Raw genomic sequence first — 23932 nt, forward strand, 5'->3', positions numbered from 1 at the left:
CCAACTTCTTTTCTGTCCTTTGTCTCATTCTCGTCAGCTTCTACATCGCGTACTATCCCTGGCAGCGCTGAAGTCCAATGAGGATGTCTCAACATGCAGTTCTAGAAGACTGTGTCTTTTCTGATCGAGGAGGAATCACCGAAAATACTCATCGAATTCACGCTGCAGTCACAGACGCTGATGGCAGTCTCTTGTACGCCGTGGGCGACCCATCACGCCTGACACTCGCCCGATCAGCAGCCAAACCAGCTCAAATTCTCGCCCTTCTCGAGATTGAAGGATTTGAGCAATTCGGTTTCGACGACAAGGAAATTGCTCTCATGTGCTCTTCACATAGTAGCGAGGAGCGTCACGTTCAGTCCGGGGTCACGATGCTGACCAAGATTGCGGCCAAAGAGCAAGACTTGCGGTGCGGAGGTCACCCGTCAATGTCCGAGAGCGTCAACAACGAATGGATCAGGAAAGGGTTTACGCCTGGAGCTCTCTGTAACAATTGCTCTGCGAAGCATATCGGCATGCTAGCCGGGGCCAAAGCACTGGGGCAAGACGAGGAGTATCACTTGTCCAATCACGAAGTCCAAATTCGTGTCAGACATACCTTTGAGGAGCTTACTGGCCTGGAGGCTGACGAGATCAAATGGGGCATCGACGGATGCAACCTGCCAGCTCCCGCCCTTCCTCTTCGTGACATCAGTCACCTTTATGCTCTCCTTGCTCACGCTGCAGACGCTGAGGCTCAGGGTTCTGCGACGGACCCAAGGACGAGGAATTTGGCTAGGATTTACCATTCTATGTGGCGATTCCCCGAAATGGTTGCTGGGGATGCTAGATTCTGTACTGAACTGATGCTCAAGTATGGTGGTACTCTCGTGGGTAAGCTGGGTGCCGATGGGTGCTATGGTGTTGCCATCCGAGACTCCCAAGAGACGCGGCGTCTGGGGGTCAACTCGGGTTTGGGAATCTCTGTCAAGGTTGAAGATGGAAACGAGGAAATTTTATATGCAGCAGTGATGGAGATTTTGGAACAACTTGGCATCGGTTCTGTGGAAAGCCGTGACGCTATGAAGGCGTTCCACCACATTGAGCGCGTAAACACAGCCGGCGTCATTACTGGAAAGGTGTCGTTTTCTTTCAAATTACGCAAGCCTTAACTCGTCGAAATTGAACATACCACAATTACCTGAGACATAGGGGAGCATTCAGACGTATTACAGACTTAAAATGGTTTTACAATTGGCATTGCAAGCATCGGAGCATACTGTACGTATGTGATTACCCAATGGAAATCAGTGAGAAGAGTCAATTCCTCTTATCTAGACCAATGCCACTCTGTCACCTCAAAGTCCACGGGGAACGAACCGTGTAGCAAAGTCCCGTGGGATACCCGGTGGCGCTTCGGACATCGATGTCCGAAAGTGGACCATGGGTTGCGCTAGTCCAATCTCACTATGAATGAACACGGACATTGGTATGTGAGATGTCCGAAGAGTCTCGACTCGAGGCATCACACAGACAAAAGCAAAGACCGAAATGAGTGCGGGGTTTTGCGCAATGAAATGAACTTATAAACAGAGAATGTACCGTCGATTCACGTCATATGGAACAATCTTGCTCCGAGTTAAGCATCCTCAAGCGCTGACATGGAGGCACAAACACTGGCTACATCATGTCTATATGGGCCATAAAAAGGTCTTGTCACGAATCTTTCTCTGTATACATCGTCTCAACAGCATGCCTGCTCAGTCACTACACTCCGTATGACAACCTAGGCCTTTGCTCCAGACATTACCATCCATCCATCTAGGCTCGCGGCTCTCAGCTACTATTTGATGGCAGAACATTCAGTGCCATATCATCAGTCGGGTTGGATATGAAGCCCTCTCGCACGTTCCGCTACCTCTCTCGACCACCCAGACAAAGTTTGTTGCCTCCAGCATGGTTTTACTTGGGTGAGAACTAGTCCACTTGTGACCTTGAGATTCGTGATTAGAAGGAACCAGTAGGAGCGAGATGTCTCTCAGAAGGTCATTGGTAATATGGATGACTTCATAGTCGATGACAGAGCAGGTGTAGCTTGAATACAGCCTGGTGAGATGGTTGCAAGGAGTGTTGTTGGCCATGACGAGAAGCCTCCGGTTCGTGCGAGCGCCACATGTGGCTTGGATTTACGCGCTTGTACTTACATATAAATGGCTTGGCTGCGCCCAGACCCTGGCCCGGTTAATGACTAAATCGGCCGGATTTCATTCTTCAACAGCCCGAATCGATGGTTCACAACGATGCCGGCGAAGATCGCTCAGCAGCGCGTCGTCTGTAGGACTTGCAAAGTCTGCCGGTCGAGGAAAGTACGTTGGCAACATCGTAAAAGGCGAGCGATGAATTCTTCTTGCCATCAAATAATCACAATTTTATAGGTAAAATGTGATGGCCAACGCCCTGAATGCAGTGGCTGCCGTATGAGAAGTCATCGGTGCGAGTACCCAGAAGACGGTCGAAAGGCTGTCGTCCGGTCAAAGGCGTCAGAGATCCAATCACTTCAAAACCAGATTGAACAGCTGAAGCAGCGAGTTTCTGAGAGAAGGCTAGAAACATGAATCCCTTCATTGTTCCAAATCTGACTGACTTGGGTAGTCCTTCGACTGGTAATGAGTCACTAGAAAACAGTCGCATGTTTGCTCCTGGCAGACCCCAAAACTCGCCCACTTCTTCTGTTCCTGCACAGCTCGAGTATGCATGTTCTTCGAGGTCCCCGCCTAGCCGGCATCAAACAGACGCCGACTCTTTCATGCCTCAGCTACATGAGCGCCCTTCCGTTGAGGGCGACACAACCGTCTATGGTGCCACCAGTCTCCTTCATGATAACGCCAGCGGTCATTTCTGGAAGAGTTCGACATCAAGCAAAGACGAGACCAATGCCTTTCTGAAGAGAGTCGCCCAGGATCGACTCATAGCACAAGCTGCCACGTCGTATCAAAGAGAACTCGTCTTCTACTCCACGCCTAGCGTCTTAGCCAACGCAGACTTTGATGGCGTCTCTGCGGATATTGCGATGCATTTACTGAATCTACACTGGAACCGATTACACTACACATATCTCTGGACATATCGTCCTGCAATCATGGATAGCATCTTCAAAAATGGGCTCTATGTCAACAAACTGCTGCTGAATGCGATCTTCCTACAGAGCAGTCTATTCACTGATCTCAGTATTGTACGCACATGTCCCGAAGATCCTTCGACAACCGGCATGGGCTTCTACGATCGCTTCAAGGAGCTGCTTCCTCAACATATCGACAATCCGACTATGCCTACTGTGGTGGCACTCGTCGTATGTGGGGTTTGTCTAGTTCCGTACGGCAAACAGAGCGCCGGGTGGGTGTACTGTGGCATGGCGTACAGAATGATGGTTGATCTAGGCTACCACCTAGACATCCCGAGCGGTATTGATCCCGAGTCAAAGAACGGGGTGTCCGTCACAGAGATGGAGATGAGACGGAGGATCTACTGGGGCGCCTACACAAGCGACAAGTTCCAGTCACTCTACTTGGGCCGTCCTCCGGGCCTTCTCTTAAAGGACGGTAACATCTCCAAAGAGTTTCTTGATTCGTACGAGGAAATGGAGCAGTGGCATCCTGGTAGTGCAAGTATCAGCCCAACAGTAAGCTACAAGGGACGTCCGGCCTATGCAATCAGCTGCTTCCAAGGTATGCTGCAGCTTGCTGCAATAGCAGAAGAGATCATACAACACTTTTATTCCGTCAGGAGTGCTCAGACGCCGATGCCGGATCTATTACAATTTCGGTCTAAAATGAGGGAAAACCTCAGTCGATGGATGGACAGTCTACCAACTCACCTCCTATTCGAGCCAGGCAAAGACGACACTCCTCCGCCTAATCTAGTTTCACTGCAGTGAGTTGAATCTTTCTCCTTCTCGATGTTTCTCGATGTTGCTCGAATCTGATTAACAAACCAATCCTAGAGTTTCATACTGGACCTTGGTCATCTTGCTCGAGCAGGCGTTCTTGAACCGGGGCCACTTCAACTTTCCCATCGAGCCTGTCTCTGGAGATGACGGACGTCGGAGGTGCATCGACGCCGCATTCAAGATTTGGCGTCTGTTGGAAGCCTACAACACATACTTCACGCTCAGACACGCGCATTACGGGCTGCTTTATGCTGCGTATAGTGCTGTGTTGGTCATTCTTCAGCATGCCCATCAAGATCAAGAACATTACATTAGATGCATCAAATTCTTCTGGATGATTTTGTCCGAGTACCAAAGAAACTTTGGCCGAGGATTGCGGAGGCCTTTCAAGGTGCTCAAGTCTTTGATGCAGCAGATGAAGGAGGTATCCCGACATATCAGTCTGGATGAGTCAAGCAACTCCAACGATCAGCAGCCTACGGGTGAGTTGATCTATTCCACCTAGCAAGTTATTGCTACTCGATATAGATGGCTAACAGTTTCTAGTATATTTAACTGATTCGACATACAATTTTGAGACACTTGATGTGGCTGACACCACTGGTTGGCCCGACTTTTGGCAGGAGTTGATGGCTGACAATACATCGCTTATGGATGACACTATGTTTGGGCTTTTCACGAAGTAACAAGACTTAACTTGAACCATTTTTAGTAGAGCTTGTAGTGATATTGTTTACCTTGGTCCAGCACCGAGAACCTATGAACAAGACAGAGAGTAGGGAGTGTGAAAGAACGAAACACCAGACTTCTCCGCGTGTCATCGATACATCGCGAACGATTGCATCAGCGACATCGCCCAACAACTTCAAGCAAAGCATGAGACACACCACCATTAACCCTATCCCCAGCGTCTCTCCCATCTGCAACGTCTCATCAAACATTCCACTACTCATGACGTCCGCTCTCACCCTTTCTCACCGCATTAATACGAAATACGATCGACAGCAAAGTGATGAGACAACAACCAAAAGGCTCGTCCCCAACTCTTCTTCTTTCACAAATACCTTCCACCCAATGAAATCGGAGACGGGTCTCAAATCTTCAAGACTTCGAGACTTCACATCGCAAAAAGGACCCTCCACTTCTCGAATGTAAACCCCCAATGAGACAAAGATGAACAGAAACCACACACGAAGTTGCCTTCAACTGAGACATCAAAATCACCTTAGTCACGTTCTTCCCGCCTCACTACCGAAGCGGCTTCCGACGGTGTAACAAAAACACTTGAAGAAACACTGGGAAACGCAACGGCTTGGCGGGTGCACCTGTGTGCCACAGTGCCACAGTGCCATAATCCCAATCCTCGTCAACACCCACCCCCTTTCTCGATATTCACTGCACTTTCCTTTCAGGGTCCTCATCTAGCATCACGAGTTTCTAAACCAGCGATAAGCAGGGGCTCACGAGGCGGGGAGGAAGGTGAAAAGGGGGCTGGTGAATGAGACATCTCCAATCAAGTCACGTCTACTCACCCTAGAAAGAGGGTTGGCAGTCCAAAAAGTTCGGGGTTACGTATATTCAGAGTCTCATTCGCCACACCTGTGATTCATAGTCACATAGAGTAAAGCAGGAAACGTTATCGTGTTCGCTCTCCAAGAGGACGACCAGCCACACGCGATGACATACTCTACGTTATCTGCCATGACTGAAGAACAAGAAGACTCTGAAGTAAGCCACCTCCCTCACATGTATCCATCCTCTCCAAAACCTGGAAATCCTCGTGTTACGCCTCACCCCTCCAAGTTCGGATCCAGCCAATGCAGTACACACGCACCATGAACCAAAAGGGTAAGGGAACGTTTCGTCACACGCTGATGTAAGTGTCACCACCACCAACCCGGCGGCCCGGCCTTCGAAGAACACCGACATCACAAAGGAAACAAACGAACAGAGACAGATGAGAGATAGGGACCTACCTACCTACCTACCTACCTACCTTACCTACCTACCTACCTTACCTACCTACCTACCTTACCTAGTGAGCCACCAACCTCATGCGACCCCACAAAGGGTCTGCCAAGATCAACTTGACATGACGGGGAAAACGAATCTACTGTACGTCTGAGGCATCAGGTTGAGCAAACGTAGTGTAGATGCAACAGAAAAAAAAAGGTGTGGCTGCAGGACAGCAACGACTAGACTCGCGTCGACGTGCGTCAACCATTCACTCGGGCTCTCTTTCGTTATCGCCCATTTTTTCGTGGCACTGCCATGCCTGCGTTCACAGTAGGTTGTCTGTTGCGCAAGCACCTAGATACCAGCCAGCTAGTACAGAGTACAGAGATAAGAAAAGAAGCGAAAATGGGGCGGGTTATCTGTCCCCCGTCGACATGTGAGTGTGTCTACGAACCAAAAGAATGACTAAACACGGTGAGACCTCGACGCGGACGACCGAGACATCCGCAGCGATCAAGTCAGTGACCAAATGGGCGAAGGTGGCTTGCTTTTCGTATCGCGTTGCGCTTTCTCCAATTGTTGTACCCTGTGTTCGTCACACCGTCACATGTATGTCTGTACTCTGCGTACCTATACAAATGTTTCCTCCAAGCTCCAGCCTCGTCTCGTCTTCTTCCATCATCGTCTTCTTCTCCCTTTCATCACTTTTCATCTTCCTCCCCGAAAAGAAATCATTTCCCGCTCGTCCTACCTACCCTTCTTGTGTAACTTGAGCTAAAGGGTTCAGGAGGGTGGAAGGAATGGTGGACGGGTGGGAAACCATCCACCAGCTCTGGAATTTCTGCAGTGACAATCTGAACATTCCATCACCCCCCTCCATCTTCTCAACCATGACCCCACCAAGATTAAATCCGCTCCGAAAGGGAGAGAGTGGACATGCAGGGTCTAAGAACACAGAAGACGGCTGATTAAAAGTCATCTTTCATCGTTTGATGCAAACCAGCTGAAGTGAACTCCATGTCTCGGCCAATCCATCAGTAAAAAAGACATGAAAGAGGGAAAAAACGTACCTCTCTCTGTAGGTCAGTTCGATATCAAGAAGTGTCTGCTATTCCACCTTGATCAGCACCGAACCCTTTCTTCGGTCCAGGTAGTTGAACCAAACCCCTAGGACCCCAGACCAGTACCAGGCCATCGGCGAAAATGGGATGACGTGCAGCAAAAGCATGGAGAACCATCGCACACACCCACCCATCCACCCAAACCCACAATCCTGAACCGAACAACCAAACTTCGCACACTCACTCCGCCGTCCTAAGCGTGAGAAGACTGCTCCCGGGGGGCGGCTCTGAGCCTGTAAACCACGCAACCACTAATCCACGCAGCCATCAAATCCCCCTTGGAAAAGGATTCACCGGAGTGTCATAGACACCTTGCACCAAAAACAGAGCAGAAAATGCCCAGAATCTAGGTGCGTTGCTACGCCGCGACCGCGCATGCGATGCGAGTATCGAAAAGGAGTTGGATTGGCTGCGAGCTAGGCGTTGGATCTATCATCTCGCCCAAAGATCACGACCCCTCCTCCTCCTCCTCCTCACTGGCACCCAACACTGATGTTCACTGCACATCACTCTAGCAAACCGGGCCTTTTAACCCCCCCCAGCGCATGTCACCCTAAAGAGAAACCATGACCCTGATTTCCGCCGATCACCGTCGACGCCGTTGCGTTTTTGTTCTTCTTTGCGCACCTGTATATCGGAATTCCTGTTCTCGTCCTGGCCACCCTACGGTAAGTGATGAGCCAACACAAACCAATCCAAAGCTGCGAAACCGAGACATTCTTTTGGAGAAACCCGGAGGTGCGGGTTGCATCGGGTCCAATGTAGGTATGGGTCGTGTGGGCAGGCAAAGGCAATCCCAACTGCGGAGGTTAAGGGGGCCGTCTGCTAGCTAGCACGGCTTTGCACGGGGCTAGGCGCGTCTCGCCTCAAGGTATGTATCCGTAGCCCATCACGTAAGTCACCGCATGTGGTTGACACTCGAACTCGTCGACAATCACCAAAACTTGCACACCGGTCTGGGAGGAGGGTGGCCCTGGTGGGTGATGGGAAAGTGGTTGCCCCGGTGTGAAAAGCCAATCAACTCGCCCCTTTGCCTAGATCTTGAGTGCCGATGGAATATTAACACCGAGAATGAGCAAAGATGGAGTCGGTTGGGGAGGGAATTCAATCACATCTTAGGTCAGCGCCAAATCGGTGTGATTCCCTCGCACTTGTCCGGAACGCCGTCTCGACGAATGATTGCGACCGTACGGCCCTCCGCACATCCCGCATTTTTTGGTTCTCCAGACAGCGACTCCTCCCCCCTTTCCGTACCCCAGATTCACATGTTGCTTTTTTCTAGGCCCCTGGGGGCAGGCAGGGCAACGGAGATGGTGCTAGAGCTGTGCGCGACGAAGAATAACAACAACCTCATGTGCCTAGCACCACTCCTTCATGGAGATTTCTTCCTCAGCCACCTGCGAGCGACGTCTTCCTTCGGTGCGATCGTAAAACCGAGTCAAGTCCCTGTCAACGGAGCTTTGGTCCGAAGCAAGAGATCAGCCCTTTATTCTTCGTCGTGGGCGATGAGGGTGGGAGCAGCTGGTGTTACTAGACAGTACGTGTTTGATGGTCTAGACATGGTGGGATGCCCTTCGCCATGTGGTAGAGCTAGTCCCGTCAGCCAGCGAGCGATTATGATGCCATGGTGAGAAAAGACATCGAGTAGAGGTTTTTCCCTGTTCAGCTGTCTGGGGAAAAGGAAGATCCCACGGCTGCCGCCGCTACTTTAGTCGAGCGGCTTCCGGCCTCCCACACTTTTCCCCAGACGTCTGATATTTTGACACTTTTTCCCAAGCAAAAGCCAGTGCACATAGCTTATAGAGTGTGGACCGGAGGCGCGTAAGCCGCTCCATCTAGTGGCGAGAAGGGAGTCCGCTGGCAGCAAGCAGTAATACGATGGCGGCCAGTACGGGGTGAGAGACATTTAGAAATATGACGAGGCACATGCTAGACCTCAAGTTCCACCTCGCACGAGGTGTGATGGCTGGAAGCAGGGGGCAATGAGCAAGAAATTAAGTCCAAAAAGAAGAAAGGGTACGGGGTATAGTGCCATTGACTGCAACGCCGTACGCAGAGAGATGCCAGCCGGTGTTCTTTGAAACGGCGGAGGTCAAGAGAGCCTTCGGATATGAGCAGTCATATTCTGCTGGGTGCTCTGTTGGGATGAAAGACAACAGATATAATTTGGTGTGACCGAGCCGTCGGGGATTGCGACGCAGAAGGATTTCTGTTTAGCTCACAAAATGACCATTTCGCGGTGTCATGCCAATCATTCAAAACTCGTGAAGAAAAGTCGAATTTCCAACAGAGAAATGAGCGTCGCCGAAACGTCATGCCGTTTGGGGGAGGCTACCTGACGAGCATGCATCGAGGTGATCGACACAAACCACCAACGGCCGTTCTTGGATCCTAGGCGATTGACGTTGTATGGGGCGATTTCTATCGAGAGAAGGGAAACCAAAAAGGCGTGCCTACCGTACTTGCTTCTATTTGGGTATGAACGCGAGCTGTGATGGATCATGGAGGACGACTTTTGTTGGTCTGGATGTCTTAGCTCCCGTAGACTTGCAGATAGGATGATGCATGGTGTCGCTCCTCGACATGCGCGCGTTCCCTTCTCGTGGCCGCGCATTAATAGCACTGTCGCTTAGGGCGGGACGAAGAAAATAAAATACCCCAATACTAAATTACCCCGGACAGCAGATACCGACATTGGTCTGTGTGCGAGACAGACAAGCCACGACTCAGACTCGGGCTATTCGGGTGGCAGAGGTTGACGACGACAGACTCGTGCTTGGGCAGCTGATTGCGCAGGTGCTTCATAGTCGAACAACACGACACCAACCCCATCTTTCCCCAACCTCTCTCCTTTGGGACTTGTTGTTGTCCGGAGCTCTCATCTGCAGACTGACGAGCAGTCGGGTAATTAAATGGATGGTGATGCCGATGCACTTCCGGCCTGCCATATGTATCCGTAGTTCGTCTTGCTGCAAGCTACGCCGCAAGCAGCAGATGCCCGCGTTTGTCAACGGAATCAGGGACCCTGTGCAAAGCTGGACCAGCCCAGCGATTGGGGGGGGGGGGGGGGTTTCTTGACGAATAAGCCGCCGACAATCACAGCCCTTGCCCTTGCGGCCTTGTCTCCCTCTGGGCCTCTTCTCCGCAGTTCGCGGCTGGCTGCCCTAGTCTGGACCGGGCTATTTGGAGTAGATTTGCACCCCGTGGCCAAGGAGGGGTTGTCCCCGGGCATCGGAAGGGAACGCCAAAGCGAAGCCATCGTGAGAATTTTCTGCCCCTCAGACTTGTTTGATGATTGGTCCCAAGCCCCTGCTCCCCTGCCACGTAGGCGTTTTTTCGGGTTCGTTGCAGGGAAGGCAGGCTCACCGGTGAGACCACCCAGCCGTCCCTGGAGGCGTGTGGAAGCCGAAGCATCGTGAGCTTCACTTGTTTCAGTGGGTCTCGTGAACCTTCTATGGAGAAACGACAATGGAGGTACCATCTCATTCCGCTCTGACAGGCTCTGCCCGGTAGAGAGGGAGAACCACATCGTGGACCGTTCTGGAATTTGGACCCTTCTTTCCTTTTTGGATAGTGGTTCCGAGTTCGTGGCGGCCCAGATTCTTCGAGGCCTACGATGCATCTATTCCTTACCTCACATATTGCTGAACTCAGCGGGGACGGCTTTCACCGACCGGTAGTAGAGCTGGTCATTGGGAGTTACCCATGGCTGGTCTTGACGAACTTACTGCGTATACATGATCCAGTTCTGAGTACAGAGTGTTCATACACCCGCCCTACGGCGTGGTCACCGTTGTTTTGTTGGATTGGGTTAAGACGAGCAGGGCGCTCGAGCCGGGAGCGTTTGGGCTGTCAGCGAGGTGTGAATGTCGTGGAACGATTTTCTGGCCCGGGATCGTTAAATTCTCAGTCAGAGACGAGATCCGCGTGCCTCAATGGCTGATACTGATAACAAGGGTCGGTCCGTGTATGCTGCAACTTCACAGCTCATATCTGCCCAGGGTGCCGGACTAGAGGTATTGAACATACGGCAACGATTAGGTACGAATTGTTTGTTTCTACGTTCATCGTTTGCATTTGAAGCTTCATTCATGAACCCAACCACGCCGACTTGCTGAAATCTTTCTCGGCGTAGTGGACCTCACTGCTGCGGTGCTGTGTCCGAGTTGACCAGGGATGATCAGTGATCGTCGATACATTCGAGCAGAGGCCCAAACCTCAGAAGCGCTAGACAGGGAAGGTAAGAGGTCCCGGAGAAATTCATGCCTGACTGTGAGCATGCGATGGACGGAGGTTTCCATTGAATCGAGCCGATCTAGTCTCGAGTCTCGACCACAACCAGCTCACAAGTATACAAGTAGGATTGATGGGCATCGGGCTGGTTGTTGGAGATCATGGCCCGGGGCGCCGTGGCCCCTTCGATCTCTACGAGCGTTGATTCCGAAAAGACACTGCGCACGCCGCAGACTGGACGTTAACGTGCCACTGTGCCAGCGGTATGTGGCTTTCCGTGGTGCCGTCTCTTCCCGAGACTGACATTGCCAGCCGGCCAGCGATGCTAATCCGGATCGGGTAACCTGACGGAACGAGCTGACCTCAAGTCCGATCGCTTCTCGTAAGAAGCAGAGCTGGCTCGGCGGCTTTCTTTGGTTGTCAACGCATTGTCCAATCGCATGGCAACTCCAGTGGTATCGTTGATTAAGCTAGTGCCGTTCACAATCCAGGCTTGCGGTTCCTGCACTCTCATCACCTCTGTCGTTCAGGCCATTGTCTGGATGGTGGGCAACTGGACCGCTGCAATTTGGGGCAAGGAGTGATTTTGTCTTGCGGTCTTTCGAGCGCTTGTCGCGTGTCTTGGTCGCCCGTTCAAATGCGATGGTTATGACAACTGTTTAATCGGTCACTCTGACACAGCAACGCTCTGTGGAGTCTCTGGCATTGAGGGATCTTCTAGTAGGACGTGGTATAGCGGATGAGTGGGTAATGTTGCGCTTCTTTCGACACTGAAGGTGTACGAAGGAACACCTGGCAACCTGTAGTGAACTCGTGATATTCGGCGGTTTGTCTCTGAATGTTCAAGATTCTTCGAGCTTCTGGTCCCGCCTCTATGTTCGCTCCTAGTAGTAAAGCGTCGTGCACAGTCGTTTTCGTCCTTGAGATTGCGAATGATGACAATGATGCAAGCTGCGCAGCGAGTGGAGACCGTTAGGCCTCGACGAAACCAGCAGAATAGCCGTGACCAGGGGTAGCCTGGACAGGTGAGAGAACTTGGATGATTGGGAAGTATCGTCCGCGCCGCATCTCTACCCGAGATAATTGACGGCGATGGAGTCTCCATCAGCGACTCCACACATATCCCGCTCCGACATTGACGATGGTACCTCGATGCCAGCATCGCTTGCTGCATGGATAAGGGTAGTTCCAAGACCGCCGAGTTGACGATCATGCTTGATCTGGAGTATTCCGAGGGCTGAGTTCGGGAGCAGATGCAAGCCGGGTTGCAATAGAGGAGCTGTTCTTCCGCGGAACAAAAGCGACGGAGTCGAGCAAACTCAATGAAATCAACGGCAGCGACAATACCGGCGACGAAGCAAAACTCGAGTCGTTCGTCGATGGCTGAGCCAGGGTCTATCCTGCTTCACTTGCGCCTGGTGCGAGCGCCGCCCCTGATCGATCGATTGGTAGTTTCCTCGACTCTGAGTGGCTGGCATCTGGAGTGCGAAGAAAGCTAGCCCCATATCCATGCTCACGGAGGAAAGCGTATTATCGTAGCCATTGCCTCGATCGCCAGATGTCGTGTTGTTAGTTATCATTTGATGACCCGAGACTACAGAGCGATGATTGACGGCGGTAGAAGGCTGAACAGTCTAAAACACCAACGGCGAAGATTGCTTGCCGAGGTGAGCATCCCTTCGACTGACAACGAGTGCCTCATGTTGCTCGTTCCACGGCCGAAACCAGCGACCAAATGGCAAGTGACAATGTGCCCAGAGAAATTTATGTATCCAATGAAACGTGGTTCCCGAGCTTGAGAGCAGAAATTTTGCAGGACATCAGGCCATTGTACGGTATCAGCGTCTTGTCAAGCCAATGCCAAGCCTCGACCGCGTCGTGGACAGCTGTGTTGATGATTTACTACAGTCGGGGATGTGGTTGGACGCCCCCGTCGATGTATTTGCTGTCACCGAATGCTCCCCGATGGCCGGATGCCCCCCCTAAGAACAGTTCGATATGTACATAAATTAGACGATCAGATCGCTTTTGCGACTATGCTGCTGGACTGCCGGGCAGTCGCATTTCTGCCGTCCAAGTCAATTCCAGGATGATGCGGTTGTCGCATTAGGGTCTCGTTCGTGGCGTCCAAGAAGGAATCATGCAGAGACAGGAGAGATGCAGCTCCGAAACTAGGCGACAAATGAGCGCTGCAGAGGGCGTCTTGCATCCAATGGCCATGTCGCACAGTGAGCCAGGAGAATGACACTTGCATGCGTGTGAGTTCTGGTTGCGGAGCTGACCCTGCAGTTGTTCAGAGGTGACTGGAGAAGCCAGTTCCAGATGCTGGGTTTTGACCAATGCCGAAGAAAGAGTGCCTATGTTCGCTGCTCATACTCGTCTGTTCGTGGTCTTATGAAGGTCTTGTTTCCGCCCGTCGGTGTCGGGCCTTGTCAAAGAAAGACGGGATGAGCCACCTCCATGCGCGGGTTCTTTGTATGCGGCAGGGTGATCTGAGGAAACGTCAGGTTTGCGGGCGCGACAGCCCTGGAAGGAGAACGTCAAGAAATTTAGATTCTCATCTGCCGGATGGTCGATGGTCTCTCCGCGCCGTCTCTAACAAGATCAAGCCATGCTCTCCATGACCAGCAGTTTGTGGCTGTAGGCTGTAGCATGTCTCGTCATAACTACGCAGCCGGCTCTTCGGCTGCTACGCAGCGAACAAGTGGATAGCCACCGCCGCCGCCGGCCGCCGCTAGAACACCTGCCCGTACTCCGTACTGTGTAGATTGTTCAACGCACATAATGGATGGTCGAAAGCACTATGTATGTGGAGAACCGTGATCATTGATGTAGGTGGAGAAGATCGGTCGGTTGTGGAAACGCACGTTTGTTGGTAGGGCGGCACGGCGGGAGTTGGGCTTGCTGAACGGGGATCGAGGGCCGCCTGTGAAAATAGGCGACAAACCCGGGAGCTAGGGAGACATCGGACCAGGGAAATGCCTAACGTCGAGGAAGCATGCAAGGTAGCTGAGGTCTGGAGTCTGAAATCTGGATCGGAGTCCAGGCTGTTGCCACCGAATAGTGACATTGACAACGGCAGCGGGCAATGACAAAGACATGCCAACTGCCCGAAGACGGATCAGGCTCCGTTCGGGTTGGGCCGCTGGTCCAGTGTGCTTGCATCGGCCAACTAGAAATTGTTGAATGATTGGGACCGAAGAGGTGGGATTTGTCCCCCAATGTGTGCCGTGTTAGTCATAAACATGCTGGCCGCCGGGTTGAAGAGTCGGATGAAAAGATAGGTATTGGTAGAGTACCTAGGCAGTCAATTACCTGGATAGTGTAATGAGGCATTCGTAAAGATTCGGGGAAAGACAAGTGGAAGAAGAGGCGCGAGACACGCACAGCACGCGAGGAGACGTAGCGAAGGTCGATGGGTACCTAGTTCCTTTGTTCGAATTAGTGCAGTCACTGCAGCACTGGCAGCGATGGCATTTGGATGTCTTGGTGTCGTGCAGTCTTGGGCATCATCTTCGTGCTTGTCTTGCAGGCTTTGCCGCAGGTCGGAGACTTGACTGAGTTGACTCTTCTTGTCGATGACATCTGCATCACGCGTGTGTCACTGCGTAGCGGAACATGTCTTGCATGGGTGCATTCCTCGCGAGGCACTTTAGCCAAAGGCGTCGTTGGAGTGTGTCCCAACCTTTTGATGCCGAAGGATTTTGCAGTTGGGAATGGCTTGTACTGTCTTCCGCGGACCAACACACCTCGTTGACTGGTGAGTTGAGGTGAGGTGAGGTGAGGATAAGGAGTCGTTGGACTCTTTCTTTTTTCTTTTGTCGTTATTTTTCTCCCGGATGCTCAGGGCTGTGGTGCCGGTGGTGTGTCGCAGTACGTATCTGTATTTGTAGCAAACGGCAAGAGCTTAGAGATTGCTTTGCTGTGCTTCGTACCTACCTTACCTTCCACTGCCCAAGGAACCTAAGGTCAACGGCGGGGAGAAATCGGTACGTGCCTTGTCGTCGGCGCATGTCGCGAAAAAAGGTGAGAGGCTCCAGCGGGCCAATGACGAGATGCAGATCATGGCGCGATAAGGCAATGTACCTGGTCGGAAGTCCCTCGTTCCCTTTCTCCGTAGCTGCTGCCCTTGCCCTTGCTCCTGCAGTCTTGCACTCTTGCTTCCATCTGGCCCTGCCCCCGCTCCGGTCGTGGTCCCGTTGTCCCCGCTCTGGCCCTCAGAAACTGATTCGGTACGTATCTTTGTCGGAATGGTGAGGATTTGGCTCTTCGCTTCTCTTCTTTCGAGCTTTTTTATTTTTATTTTTATTTATCTATTCCTATAGCGATTCTGTCTTTTCAAGCCCCCAAGCAGCCAAGCCAAGGACTGCCACCAAAACTTTGTCTGACCCTTACTGCTTTTCGAATCTTGAATTCGCAGCCGCAGCACGGGCCAAATATCGGCCATCCTTGCCAATGCACGCACATCCATCTGTCTTGGACCCCTGTGCTCGCCATGCCTTTTGGCTTTTACATAGTAAAGTGCGGTTTTGCCAATGCCAACAGCTCGCTGCCTCTCCTGGCTTGGCCAAGACAGCACACAACCTGTTCTCACTTCTCAGGTGTGCGAGTTGTCTCCTTCTTGCAAGGAACACCGCTCCGAACTGGGGCACGGTATCCATAACTATGCAAGCATGCAGGAGGTCAATTAGATGGAGCAGGCGACGTGGTGCGAGGCATGTGCGGCTACTGGGTCGTAGGAGGATCCATTTGTACCTGACTGGAGTCTTGGACTGTATGGGATTTTCTTGATTCTGTACAGAACGATCCGTCATCGAGATTCGAGGGAGTGATTCCATAGAAACTGACTGATTGCTACTGTGAGGGTGAGGCAAGGAACTGCAAGAAACGAGCATGGTGGAGGAGGGTAACAGAGAATAGAATCGAAACACTCCTAGGGCAGATTCGACGGAGTTCGATGTCGGCAAGTAGAGTGCAGCATAACGTCGCAGACGGATAGGTGCTGGGAACCCAACCCAAGGGCTGCTGCAGCCATACTTTCGAGTGGACGCCATAGAAAAGATGGACGAGTCGAAACACGGGCTGTGGATGGGTTTGTGTCAATCGTAGGTGGCTGTCACACCCTTTGCTGGCTCTGCATTGCACGTCCCCATTGAGCTGGGCTAGCTGACATGCCTCGACCTGTCAGTTTTCGGCCAACTGCCCTAGACTTTGAAGATAATGGCATGTCATCGTAGCTGAACTTCAGATCGATGGCTGAGGCGTACACTACTTGGCAGCGACGACGGCCAGGCCGCCTATGGGAGGGCCTAGACGAGAAGCCACGAGGCTCTGAGATGGTGTAAGCTGCTAACGACGTTTGGTTGCTCGTGATGATGGGACGAGATGAGAGAGAGCCCAGTGCTTTGTGATGCGTATCCGTCGTAGCCTTTGCTGCATGGCGCCTGCAGGGTGAGGTTGCTCTGTTGGGTCACTGTGAGGTGTTACTGGGATGCAAAAGTGAGCTGCGCGCGCTGTACGCAGGCCCTCCGGCCATGTCGTACCACAGTATCCAGATGTACCGTTTCGGTACGATGTTGCTTTGAGAACTCGGGCAATAACCTTGGCAATGAATTGATACGCAGCACGTGCAATATGGCAGTACCTAATGCTCTGTAAGTGTTGAGGATATCTGGACGTCAAATGTGCGGCAGTGAGGACGTATCTGAGGGTAATACAAGCAAGTAGGTACATACTGCAGGATCATGGCTTCGAACGTGCCTTGGGCCGTGCTTGCGCCTCGTTGTGCGACCAGGTGCGGATGCTCCTTATCTCTGCAGCAAGCTGTGCCAAAAGACGGGGAATTCCAGGCGGTGACCTGTGCGGATACCCACCAGCATCACCCCAGCTTCACGCCAGTCCCAATGCAGTGGACCCACTCGAGATAAGGTCCTCGTCTGCAATCGGGACCAATCAGGAGGATGTTGGCCGCGCCCAAAGGCACAGACGCGCATACCGTGTCTTCTGGCCCTCTGTGCACGGTACCTTGGGTCGCAAGGTGCAGGCGCCCCTCCTTCCCGGCCCTCTTCTTTTTCGCAGCATCCCTCTTCCTCCCGCCATCCCGTCTTAATGCTGCACGGTGGCCTGTGCAAAAGCGCGAGGCTAATAGCGAGCGAGGATGGATCTCTCGAATCGCAAAGGCGTGAGAGCGAGGGCACTTTAGGAAGAAGACGGAAAGAAGGAAAGGAAGCAGACGGGAGGAAAGAGCGAGCCCGGTCTGAGCAGCCGTAGCGCCTCGGGCTCTCTCGTTACTTTCGTTACTCGAGTCTCGTAGGAGAACAATTCCCAGCTCCAGTCCAACATTGGATGGACTCCACTGCGGGCGCCGCGCCTACGCAGCATGGCCTGCGGCCTGTCTTGTCTTTTCCTTGCGTTGTGTCCTGTCGCTATTTCGCCTTCCCAGGAATACCAGACCCGGTTGCTCCTCCTTGCCCGCCGCCGCCGCCGCTCTCCTTCCTAGCATTTCCAGGTTCCGGCCCCCCTTCCAATCATCTCTATCACAAACGCACACACCCACACAGGGTGACTCTTGCAAATGCACACGGGGTAGAACATGATTGAGAAAGAGCAGGAGCGACGGCAGCAGCAGCAGCAGCAAGCAAGCAACAGCAGAAAGTGTCGTCCAGCGTCAATTTGTCTGGGAATCAGTCGTGCCTTCCATCCGCTCTCCACCATCCACAGCGACCCGAAACCAAAGGCGCTGCTGGACGCGAGGTGTGTGAATGTCCCACTCTTTGCGGCACCTACCACTACTTCCTTCCCTCTCCCCAATGAAAAAAGTAGAAGAAAAATAAGGGAAAGAACAGAGAGAAACCAAACCTCTTGGTCTCCGTCCATTTCCCAATTCGCTCGCCCACACACCCTCATTATCACCAATAACCCCATTCAGTCACCAACGCAACACCAACCAGCAAGCACCGGCAGCGGGAACACTCCACTCTCACACAGTCAGAATCCCGATCCCAACCCCAGGCTCCCCCCTCTCTCACTCTTGTATTCTCTTTCTCACCCTCTCCCTCTCACTCACTCTCACACACGGCACACCCATCAAATCACACATACCTACTAGGGGTACCATTCATACATACACTATTACTCACTTACTCACACATCCCGACCTCACACTCCGCGGTTTTCTGGCTCGCGCGCTAGGTACTCTCGTACTGTGCACTATTGCCTCCCCTCACTCCCAACCTTGCCTGGCTTTGCCTTGCTTGGCTTTTCAAATCCACACCCACCCACACCCACCACACCAAAAAAAGACTGAGATCCCTCGTCTTGTTCCTCCCCTCGTCTTTTAGTCCCGTCCACCCCCCGGAAGTACCTGACCTTGCCAACCTTTCGAACTTCTTCCGTCTTGTCTCTCGACCCTCTGTCCATCCAACACTTTTTGACTTCACATCGCCTCACAATACCTACTTCATCTTGCGTCCCGCCTGCGTCTTGCCTCAGCACTTTGCCTTTCTGCTAGCGACTCTTCCGACGACTATTTCGACTTCCCGACAACGAAATCTGCGAACCAACCTCCTCCCTCGCACTACAACGATCCAACTTCTCGTCCAAACCTTCGCTCTGTCACTGCAGGCTCGTTACGACCCAGACATCCTTCCTCGACCTCATTCCCAGTCACCCAACCCAAATCTACACCTACACTACGCAATCGAACCGTTCCTATCATGATGGCAATCTAAAGCCCGAACCGTCGTTGCGATCCTTTTCCTCGGCCGCCGTGCGAGCCCCGTTCTTCGTTCTCCCACGCCCCTCATTATGTCGAGTCGCCGACTGGGACTTTCACGACCAGTCGAACCTGAGCGCTTTCACGAATACTATGGACCCACAACAGCCTCTTCCTCATCAGAGGAACTCTCACAACCCTCATCTGCTGGCCCTTGTGCCGCCCACTTCCAATGCCCTACCCTTGAGGTCTTCCGCTAGCACGCCAATGACCTCTCCGGGACTTTTCAGTCCCTCAAACCCGCGTCCGAAAATGAACTTTCCGATCCATGCCTCGTCCGACTCAAACACTCCGAACGTCGAGACCAGCAGTCCCTACCTTCACCCGCTCCAGAACCACAAAGTCAGAGAGTAAGTACAGCTTTTTTTTCCTCTTTGCTATACTATGTTGTGGCCGCGCCTTCCTTCAAATAAAGCCTTTGTGTGAATCGACATCGACGGCTCTCTATCAGTGAGGCGGTATCGTGACTACGTAATTGACAGCGGGGGCCAGCCGCAGGCCCCGCGACAAGGGGATGACTATTTGATAAGCTAACCATATTGGTGACCAGGACACATAAAGCCTTGATTGACTCCGACAGCATTACCGGCCGCAAGCTCATCAACCAGTATGAAGTCATCGAAGAAATTGGCAGAGGTGTGCACGGAAAGGTCAAACTTGCCCGAAATCTCGAGACGGGCGAAAATGTGGCTATCAAGATCATTCCACGGTACTCTAAGAGACGACGACTCGGCAAGGTCATGGCCATGTCCCCGCAGGAAAAGACGATGAGAGAGATCGCCATCCTCAAGAAGATGAGGCATCCCAACGTCGTCTCGCTGCTGGAGATTATCGACGATCCGGAATTGAAAAAGATCTACCTGATTCTCGAACACGTGGAGCTAGGCGAGGTTGTCTGGAGAAAAAAGGGATTACCGCACATCTGCCACCACGAGCGTCGTCGCATCGAGAGAGAAAGCAGAGGTCAGCCGCTGACCCCAGAGGAGGAGCATTACGAAAAGATAATGGAGGAGAGGTACAAGATCCGGGAGCAAAAGCGGGAAAAGATGTCTCGAGCCAACATGAACACCCATGAGTTTTGGAGTATCGAGCACGGTATTTCTGACGACGCGAGTTGCGGATCGCAATCCCGCGTCCCCTCAAGGGACGATCTAGGAGCATTGGACTTTTTCGGAGGCGAAGGATCACAACCCAATTCGCTGCAGGCATCCCGGGCTACATCTCGAGCGCCATCGCGGTCTCAGTCTGTGAAGTCAATTCGCGACACCGTTTTTGACCAGGAAGCCATCGACGACACTGAGGACATCGAGACGCCAGGCCCGCTACAGACCAGCAACCCAGGCTCAGCTACCGCACTCGATGGCACTATGTATGGCGCTTACATGGAAGACGCGGCCTTTCGAGGTCGTTCACCCAGCATGGCCGATTCCATCATTTCGCACATGTCCTCGGTCGACTGGAACACTCGGATGCACGACCCTTTCGCTGAAGACTTTTCCTACGTTCCTTGCTTTACCATCGACCAGGCAAGAACGACTTTCCGAGACACTGTCTTAGGCCTGGAGTACCTGCATTACCAAGGTGTCGTACACAGGGATATCAAGCCTGCTAATCTACTGTGGACCAAAGATCACCGCGTCAAGATCTCCGACTTCGGTGTTTCGTACTTTGGCCGTCCTATCCGAGAAGGCGAGGCCGACGATGAGACGGTCTCAGAATCTGAAGCACAAGATTTCGACGATGATCTTGAGCTGGCCAAGACAGTTGGCACCCCGGCATTCTTTGCACCTGAACTGTGCTACACCGACGCGGACCGCATGGAACAACCGAAAATTTCCGAAATGATCGATATTTGGTCACTTGGCGTAACCCTCTACTGCCTCATCTACGGACGTATTCCTTTCCAGGCCGAAGATGAGTGGCAGATGTTTCGAAAAATTGCCACTGAGGATGTCTTCATTCCCCAAAAACGCCTCAGGGCAGTGGATCCTTCTACCCCTCCTAACTCTGAATCTCTCTTTAAGCGGCATAACGGACCTCCCTACAGGGACGACAACGAACTTGCCTACGAGAACATCGACCCCATTTTGCAGGACCTTCTGCGAAACATGTTTACTAAAAACCCGGACAAGCGAATTCGTCTGAAGGATATCAAGACCCATGCCTGGGTTGCGAAAGGAATTCCAGATGTGGAAGCGTGGTTGGCTGAGACTGACCCAGCCAAGACTTCGGGCAGGCGAGTCCAGGTTAACGACAAGGAGGCGGCCCGCGCTGTCGTGCCTATTGCCTTCTTGGAACGCGCACGATCTACCGTGAAAAAAGCAGTTGGGAAGTTGATGCACCCTTTAGGGGATCGAAGCGATAGCCGGTCAAGGCGGAGAGCTGCCAGCAGTGCTGCCAGCTCGGCTGGAGACAGCATGTTCAATGTACCGCCCACGCCACACTCGAGAGAAGCACGCAGAAAGAGTCTCAAGAGCGAAGACTATTTTTCCAACGTCAAAGACTTTGCTTTTGGCGGCTCCGACCATCCTCTTGTCCACAGCGAGACAGTCTCTCCCTATGAGTCTCCCTACGACCCTCTCGCTACGGCTATCGCTCAACCCGTCAAGGGCCAAGGAGCTGCCCTTTTACATGCCATTCAGAACAGCTACAGCGACTCGAGGACGAACAGTGGCACGGCATCGCCTTCAGATCAGTCAACAATTCCTGGGACAGCGTCATTTTACAAGCCTTTCCAGAGATACTCGCAAAGCCCATCGAATGGCAATAGCTTTTTGACGCTTACAGCTGGATTACCCGAGGTCAGGACACAACCTCCTACACCTTTTTCCGGTGACTCCACACTGGACGATCCGTCTAAGGAAATGCGACAAACACGTGGATACGACGCCTTGACAGAGGAAGCTCTCCGTGCACGCTCAGCAGAGCGTGGCGTGTTCAGAGACCAAGATAAGCGCGCCCCTGCACAAGTGAGCGTCACCACGGCGAGTGTACCTGGTACCCTTCATAGGATGCCTAGCCTTCCTGGCAAGCCTCGAGCTATGCGATCGGTGGACTTGGGTAAGGCGAAGCAGGCCACCAGCGCCTTAGCTTCACCACTGTTCTTTTCGTCTCGGTCTGTCACCGGCTACCAGCATGGCCAGCCACAATCGGACTCAAACATCTACGAGACTCAGCGCCTCACGGCCGACCTAGAGGAGAGACCGCAGACAGCACATAGGATCGAAAGTGTGCGGGATATACCGGAGGCAAGAACGCCACCACCGCGCACATACAATACGTCAACTCCTGAGTCGTTCGCCCGCGCAAAAAGCGAGATGCAGCGCAAGCAAATCGCAGAAAGTCTTATTCAACAAGCTCCGGACGACGTCAGGTCAGACATTGCCGTGATCGATCCAACCGAAGTACCTTGCCCTCTCTCGCCCGATGACGAGCGATTTGGCACGCCGCCACCTCCATCTCGTGAGGACACGATGGAGACTGAAAAGTCCTCCCGCTCGACATCCATCGGTGGCCTGGCTTCTCCTATTACGAATCCCAGCGAAATAGCCAGTCCCGTCTCGTCTGTCAACCACCACACGAAAGAGTAGATGCTTGCCTTCCAATCTGATCCGTCGCTTCCCGCTCTTCTCAGCGGTGCCAGCTCGGTATCCGATGCTGAGCCCGTGGAGCCTGCTGTTATCAACAAGCCTGGTTTACTCGAAACGACAGATTCCCTGACACCTCCAGCATACCTTAAGGAGCCCATGGCCGGATTTCCATTGGAACAATTCGAGCAACAAGGACGATTCGAGACACACAATGCGTCATTTAATGCCGGCCCGATCCCGCTTCGCATCACACGCAGCCCAGTCTACAGAAGCCCGCCTCTCATCCACCACAGTCCCGATATGCGTCCACAAGAGGACGATGATGACGATAGTGATAGTGATGAGGGTCTTTTGATGGCGAAGACCAAGAAGAAATCTACAACCAATACTCACGTCGAACGAATACCTTTCGGGGCAAGGCGACGTGACACAAATGCGAGCATTGCTAGTACAGAGACAGCCAAGAAAGTTGCCATTGGCGAAGAGGTCATCACCTGCGCCGACTGACTTTAACGTGCTTGGCACGCGACTACCTGCCTAGCTCGCGCTCATAACTATAAGCACCCAACTCGACTCATACATTTTTCAACCTGTACAATGGATTCGGGATGGTCTTTTTTGGCACAACATTCATACACAATCGGTGGACTTTTTGAGTTTTCCGCCCGCGTGTTCAACTCCTTGAACACAATCCATTTTCTTGCTTAAAGCATATCTCAAGAACAGCATGCAATCAGATTGCACATCTCCTGCTGGCGCATTTCTGCTGCCAGTTTCGATTCGAGCGCGCTTCCTTTCCATATAGAGAAGAATTGCAATGGTGGCAGTCTTTTGCTTTGACGCTTTTCTCTCTTTCACGTGCCACTGTGGTTGGCGGATGCATTATCAGAGCAGACTCGGACGACGACATGCGGCTACGAATGGAGGAGAAATGACGGAGGGACTACGAAGGGAGGCAGGTTGGGGGAAATCTGCCATCAGGGGAGGCTTTTGGGTTATGGGACAGAGGAGGATGCATCGGCGATTAGACTCTTCCTCTATGCTTTTCATTTGTCTTCAGTGAAAGTTGAGGGCAACGGGGCAAGTCCGACTTGGATAGGGGTCTATAGTCATGCCTGTTCATCATTTCCACATCCCATGAAGTTTGAACACTTTTTTCTTTATCTAGCATCGGCAGCGAGGTTTCGGGAGGAGGTTGTGTTTGTAATAGCGGAGGCGGGAGGTTGATCATCTGGGACCGGGTCTATCGCCCAGACGGAACAGCGCTTCTTATTTCTCCGCGCCTTTTTTTGTGGAGGAAATCTTGCATGTACACAACCCAAATCCGACCACA

The 23932-nt window shown here is 52.5% G+C and overlaps 8 protein-coding genes across 8 annotated transcripts; 4 read left to right on the forward strand and 4 right to left on the reverse strand.

The window, feature by feature from the left end:
- Nucleotides 1-83: 83 nt before the first annotated feature.
- On the forward strand, nt 84-1151 carry CTAM01_08332 (uncharacterized protein; the record flags this gene model as incomplete). Its single annotated transcript, XM_060524352.1, has 1 exon — nt 84-1151. One exon carries the CDS (start codon nt 84-86, stop codon nt 1149-1151), a length of 1068 nt encoding a protein of 355 aa, XP_060380865.1.
- Nucleotides 1152-2590: 1439 nt separating this feature from the next.
- On the forward strand, nt 2591-4430 carry CTAM01_08333 (uncharacterized protein; the record flags this gene model as incomplete). The annotated part of the gene is made up of 2 exons (XM_060524353.1): nt 2591-3909; nt 3980-4430. The coding sequence occupies 2 exons, from the start codon at nt 2591-2593 to the stop codon at nt 4428-4430; spliced, it is 1770 nt and encodes a 589-aa protein (XP_060380866.1).
- A 5588-nt stretch (nt 4431-10018) lies between these two features.
- Nucleotides 10019-10624, reverse strand: CTAM01_08334 (uncharacterized protein; the record flags this gene model as incomplete). Its single annotated transcript, XM_060524354.1, has 1 exon — nt 10019-10624. One exon carries the CDS (start codon nt 10622-10624, stop codon nt 10019-10021), a length of 606 nt encoding a protein of 201 aa, XP_060380867.1.
- Nucleotides 10625-13574: 2950 nt separating this feature from the next.
- On the forward strand, nt 13575-13859 carry CTAM01_08335 (uncharacterized protein; the record flags this gene model as incomplete). The annotated part of the gene is made up of 1 exon (XM_060524355.1): nt 13575-13859. One exon carries the CDS (start codon nt 13575-13577, stop codon nt 13857-13859), a length of 285 nt encoding a protein of 94 aa, XP_060380868.1.
- Nucleotides 13860-13969: 110 nt separating this feature from the next.
- Nucleotides 13970-14305, reverse strand: CTAM01_08336 (uncharacterized protein; the record flags this gene model as incomplete). Its single annotated transcript, XM_060524356.1, has 1 exon — nt 13970-14305. The coding sequence occupies one exon, from the start codon at nt 14303-14305 to the stop codon at nt 13970-13972; it is 336 nt and encodes a 111-aa protein (XP_060380869.1).
- Nucleotides 14306-15626: 1321 nt separating this feature from the next.
- Nucleotides 15627-16289, reverse strand: CTAM01_08337 (uncharacterized protein; the record flags this gene model as incomplete). Its single annotated transcript, XM_060524357.1, has 1 exon — nt 15627-16289. The coding sequence occupies one exon, from the start codon at nt 16287-16289 to the stop codon at nt 15627-15629; it is 663 nt and encodes a 220-aa protein (XP_060380870.1).
- A 590-nt stretch (nt 16290-16879) lies between these two features.
- On the reverse strand, nt 16880-17605 carry CTAM01_08338 (uncharacterized protein; the record flags this gene model as incomplete). Its single annotated transcript, XM_060524358.1, has 2 exons — nt 16880-17092; nt 17231-17605. Coding segments are annotated over 2 exons (588 nt in total), but the record flags the coding sequence as incomplete, so codon positions are not given.
- A 1656-nt stretch (nt 17606-19261) lies between these two features.
- Nucleotides 19262-23106, forward strand: CTAM01_08339 (uncharacterized protein; the record flags this gene model as incomplete). The annotated part of the gene is made up of 3 exons (XM_060524359.1): nt 19262-19359; nt 19560-22571; nt 22644-23106. 3 exons carry the CDS (start codon nt 19262-19264, stop codon nt 23104-23106), a joined length of 3573 nt encoding a protein of 1190 aa, XP_060380872.1.
- Nucleotides 23107-23932: the final 826 nt, after the last annotated feature.

The sequence above is a fragment of the Colletotrichum tamarilloi genome (assembly GCF_030869305.1).
Source record: "Colletotrichum tamarilloi strain Tom-12 chromosome Unknown Scaffold_29.1, whole genome shotgun sequence".
Lineage (NCBI taxonomy): Eukaryota > Fungi > Ascomycota > Sordariomycetes > Glomerellales > Glomerellaceae > Colletotrichum > Colletotrichum tamarilloi.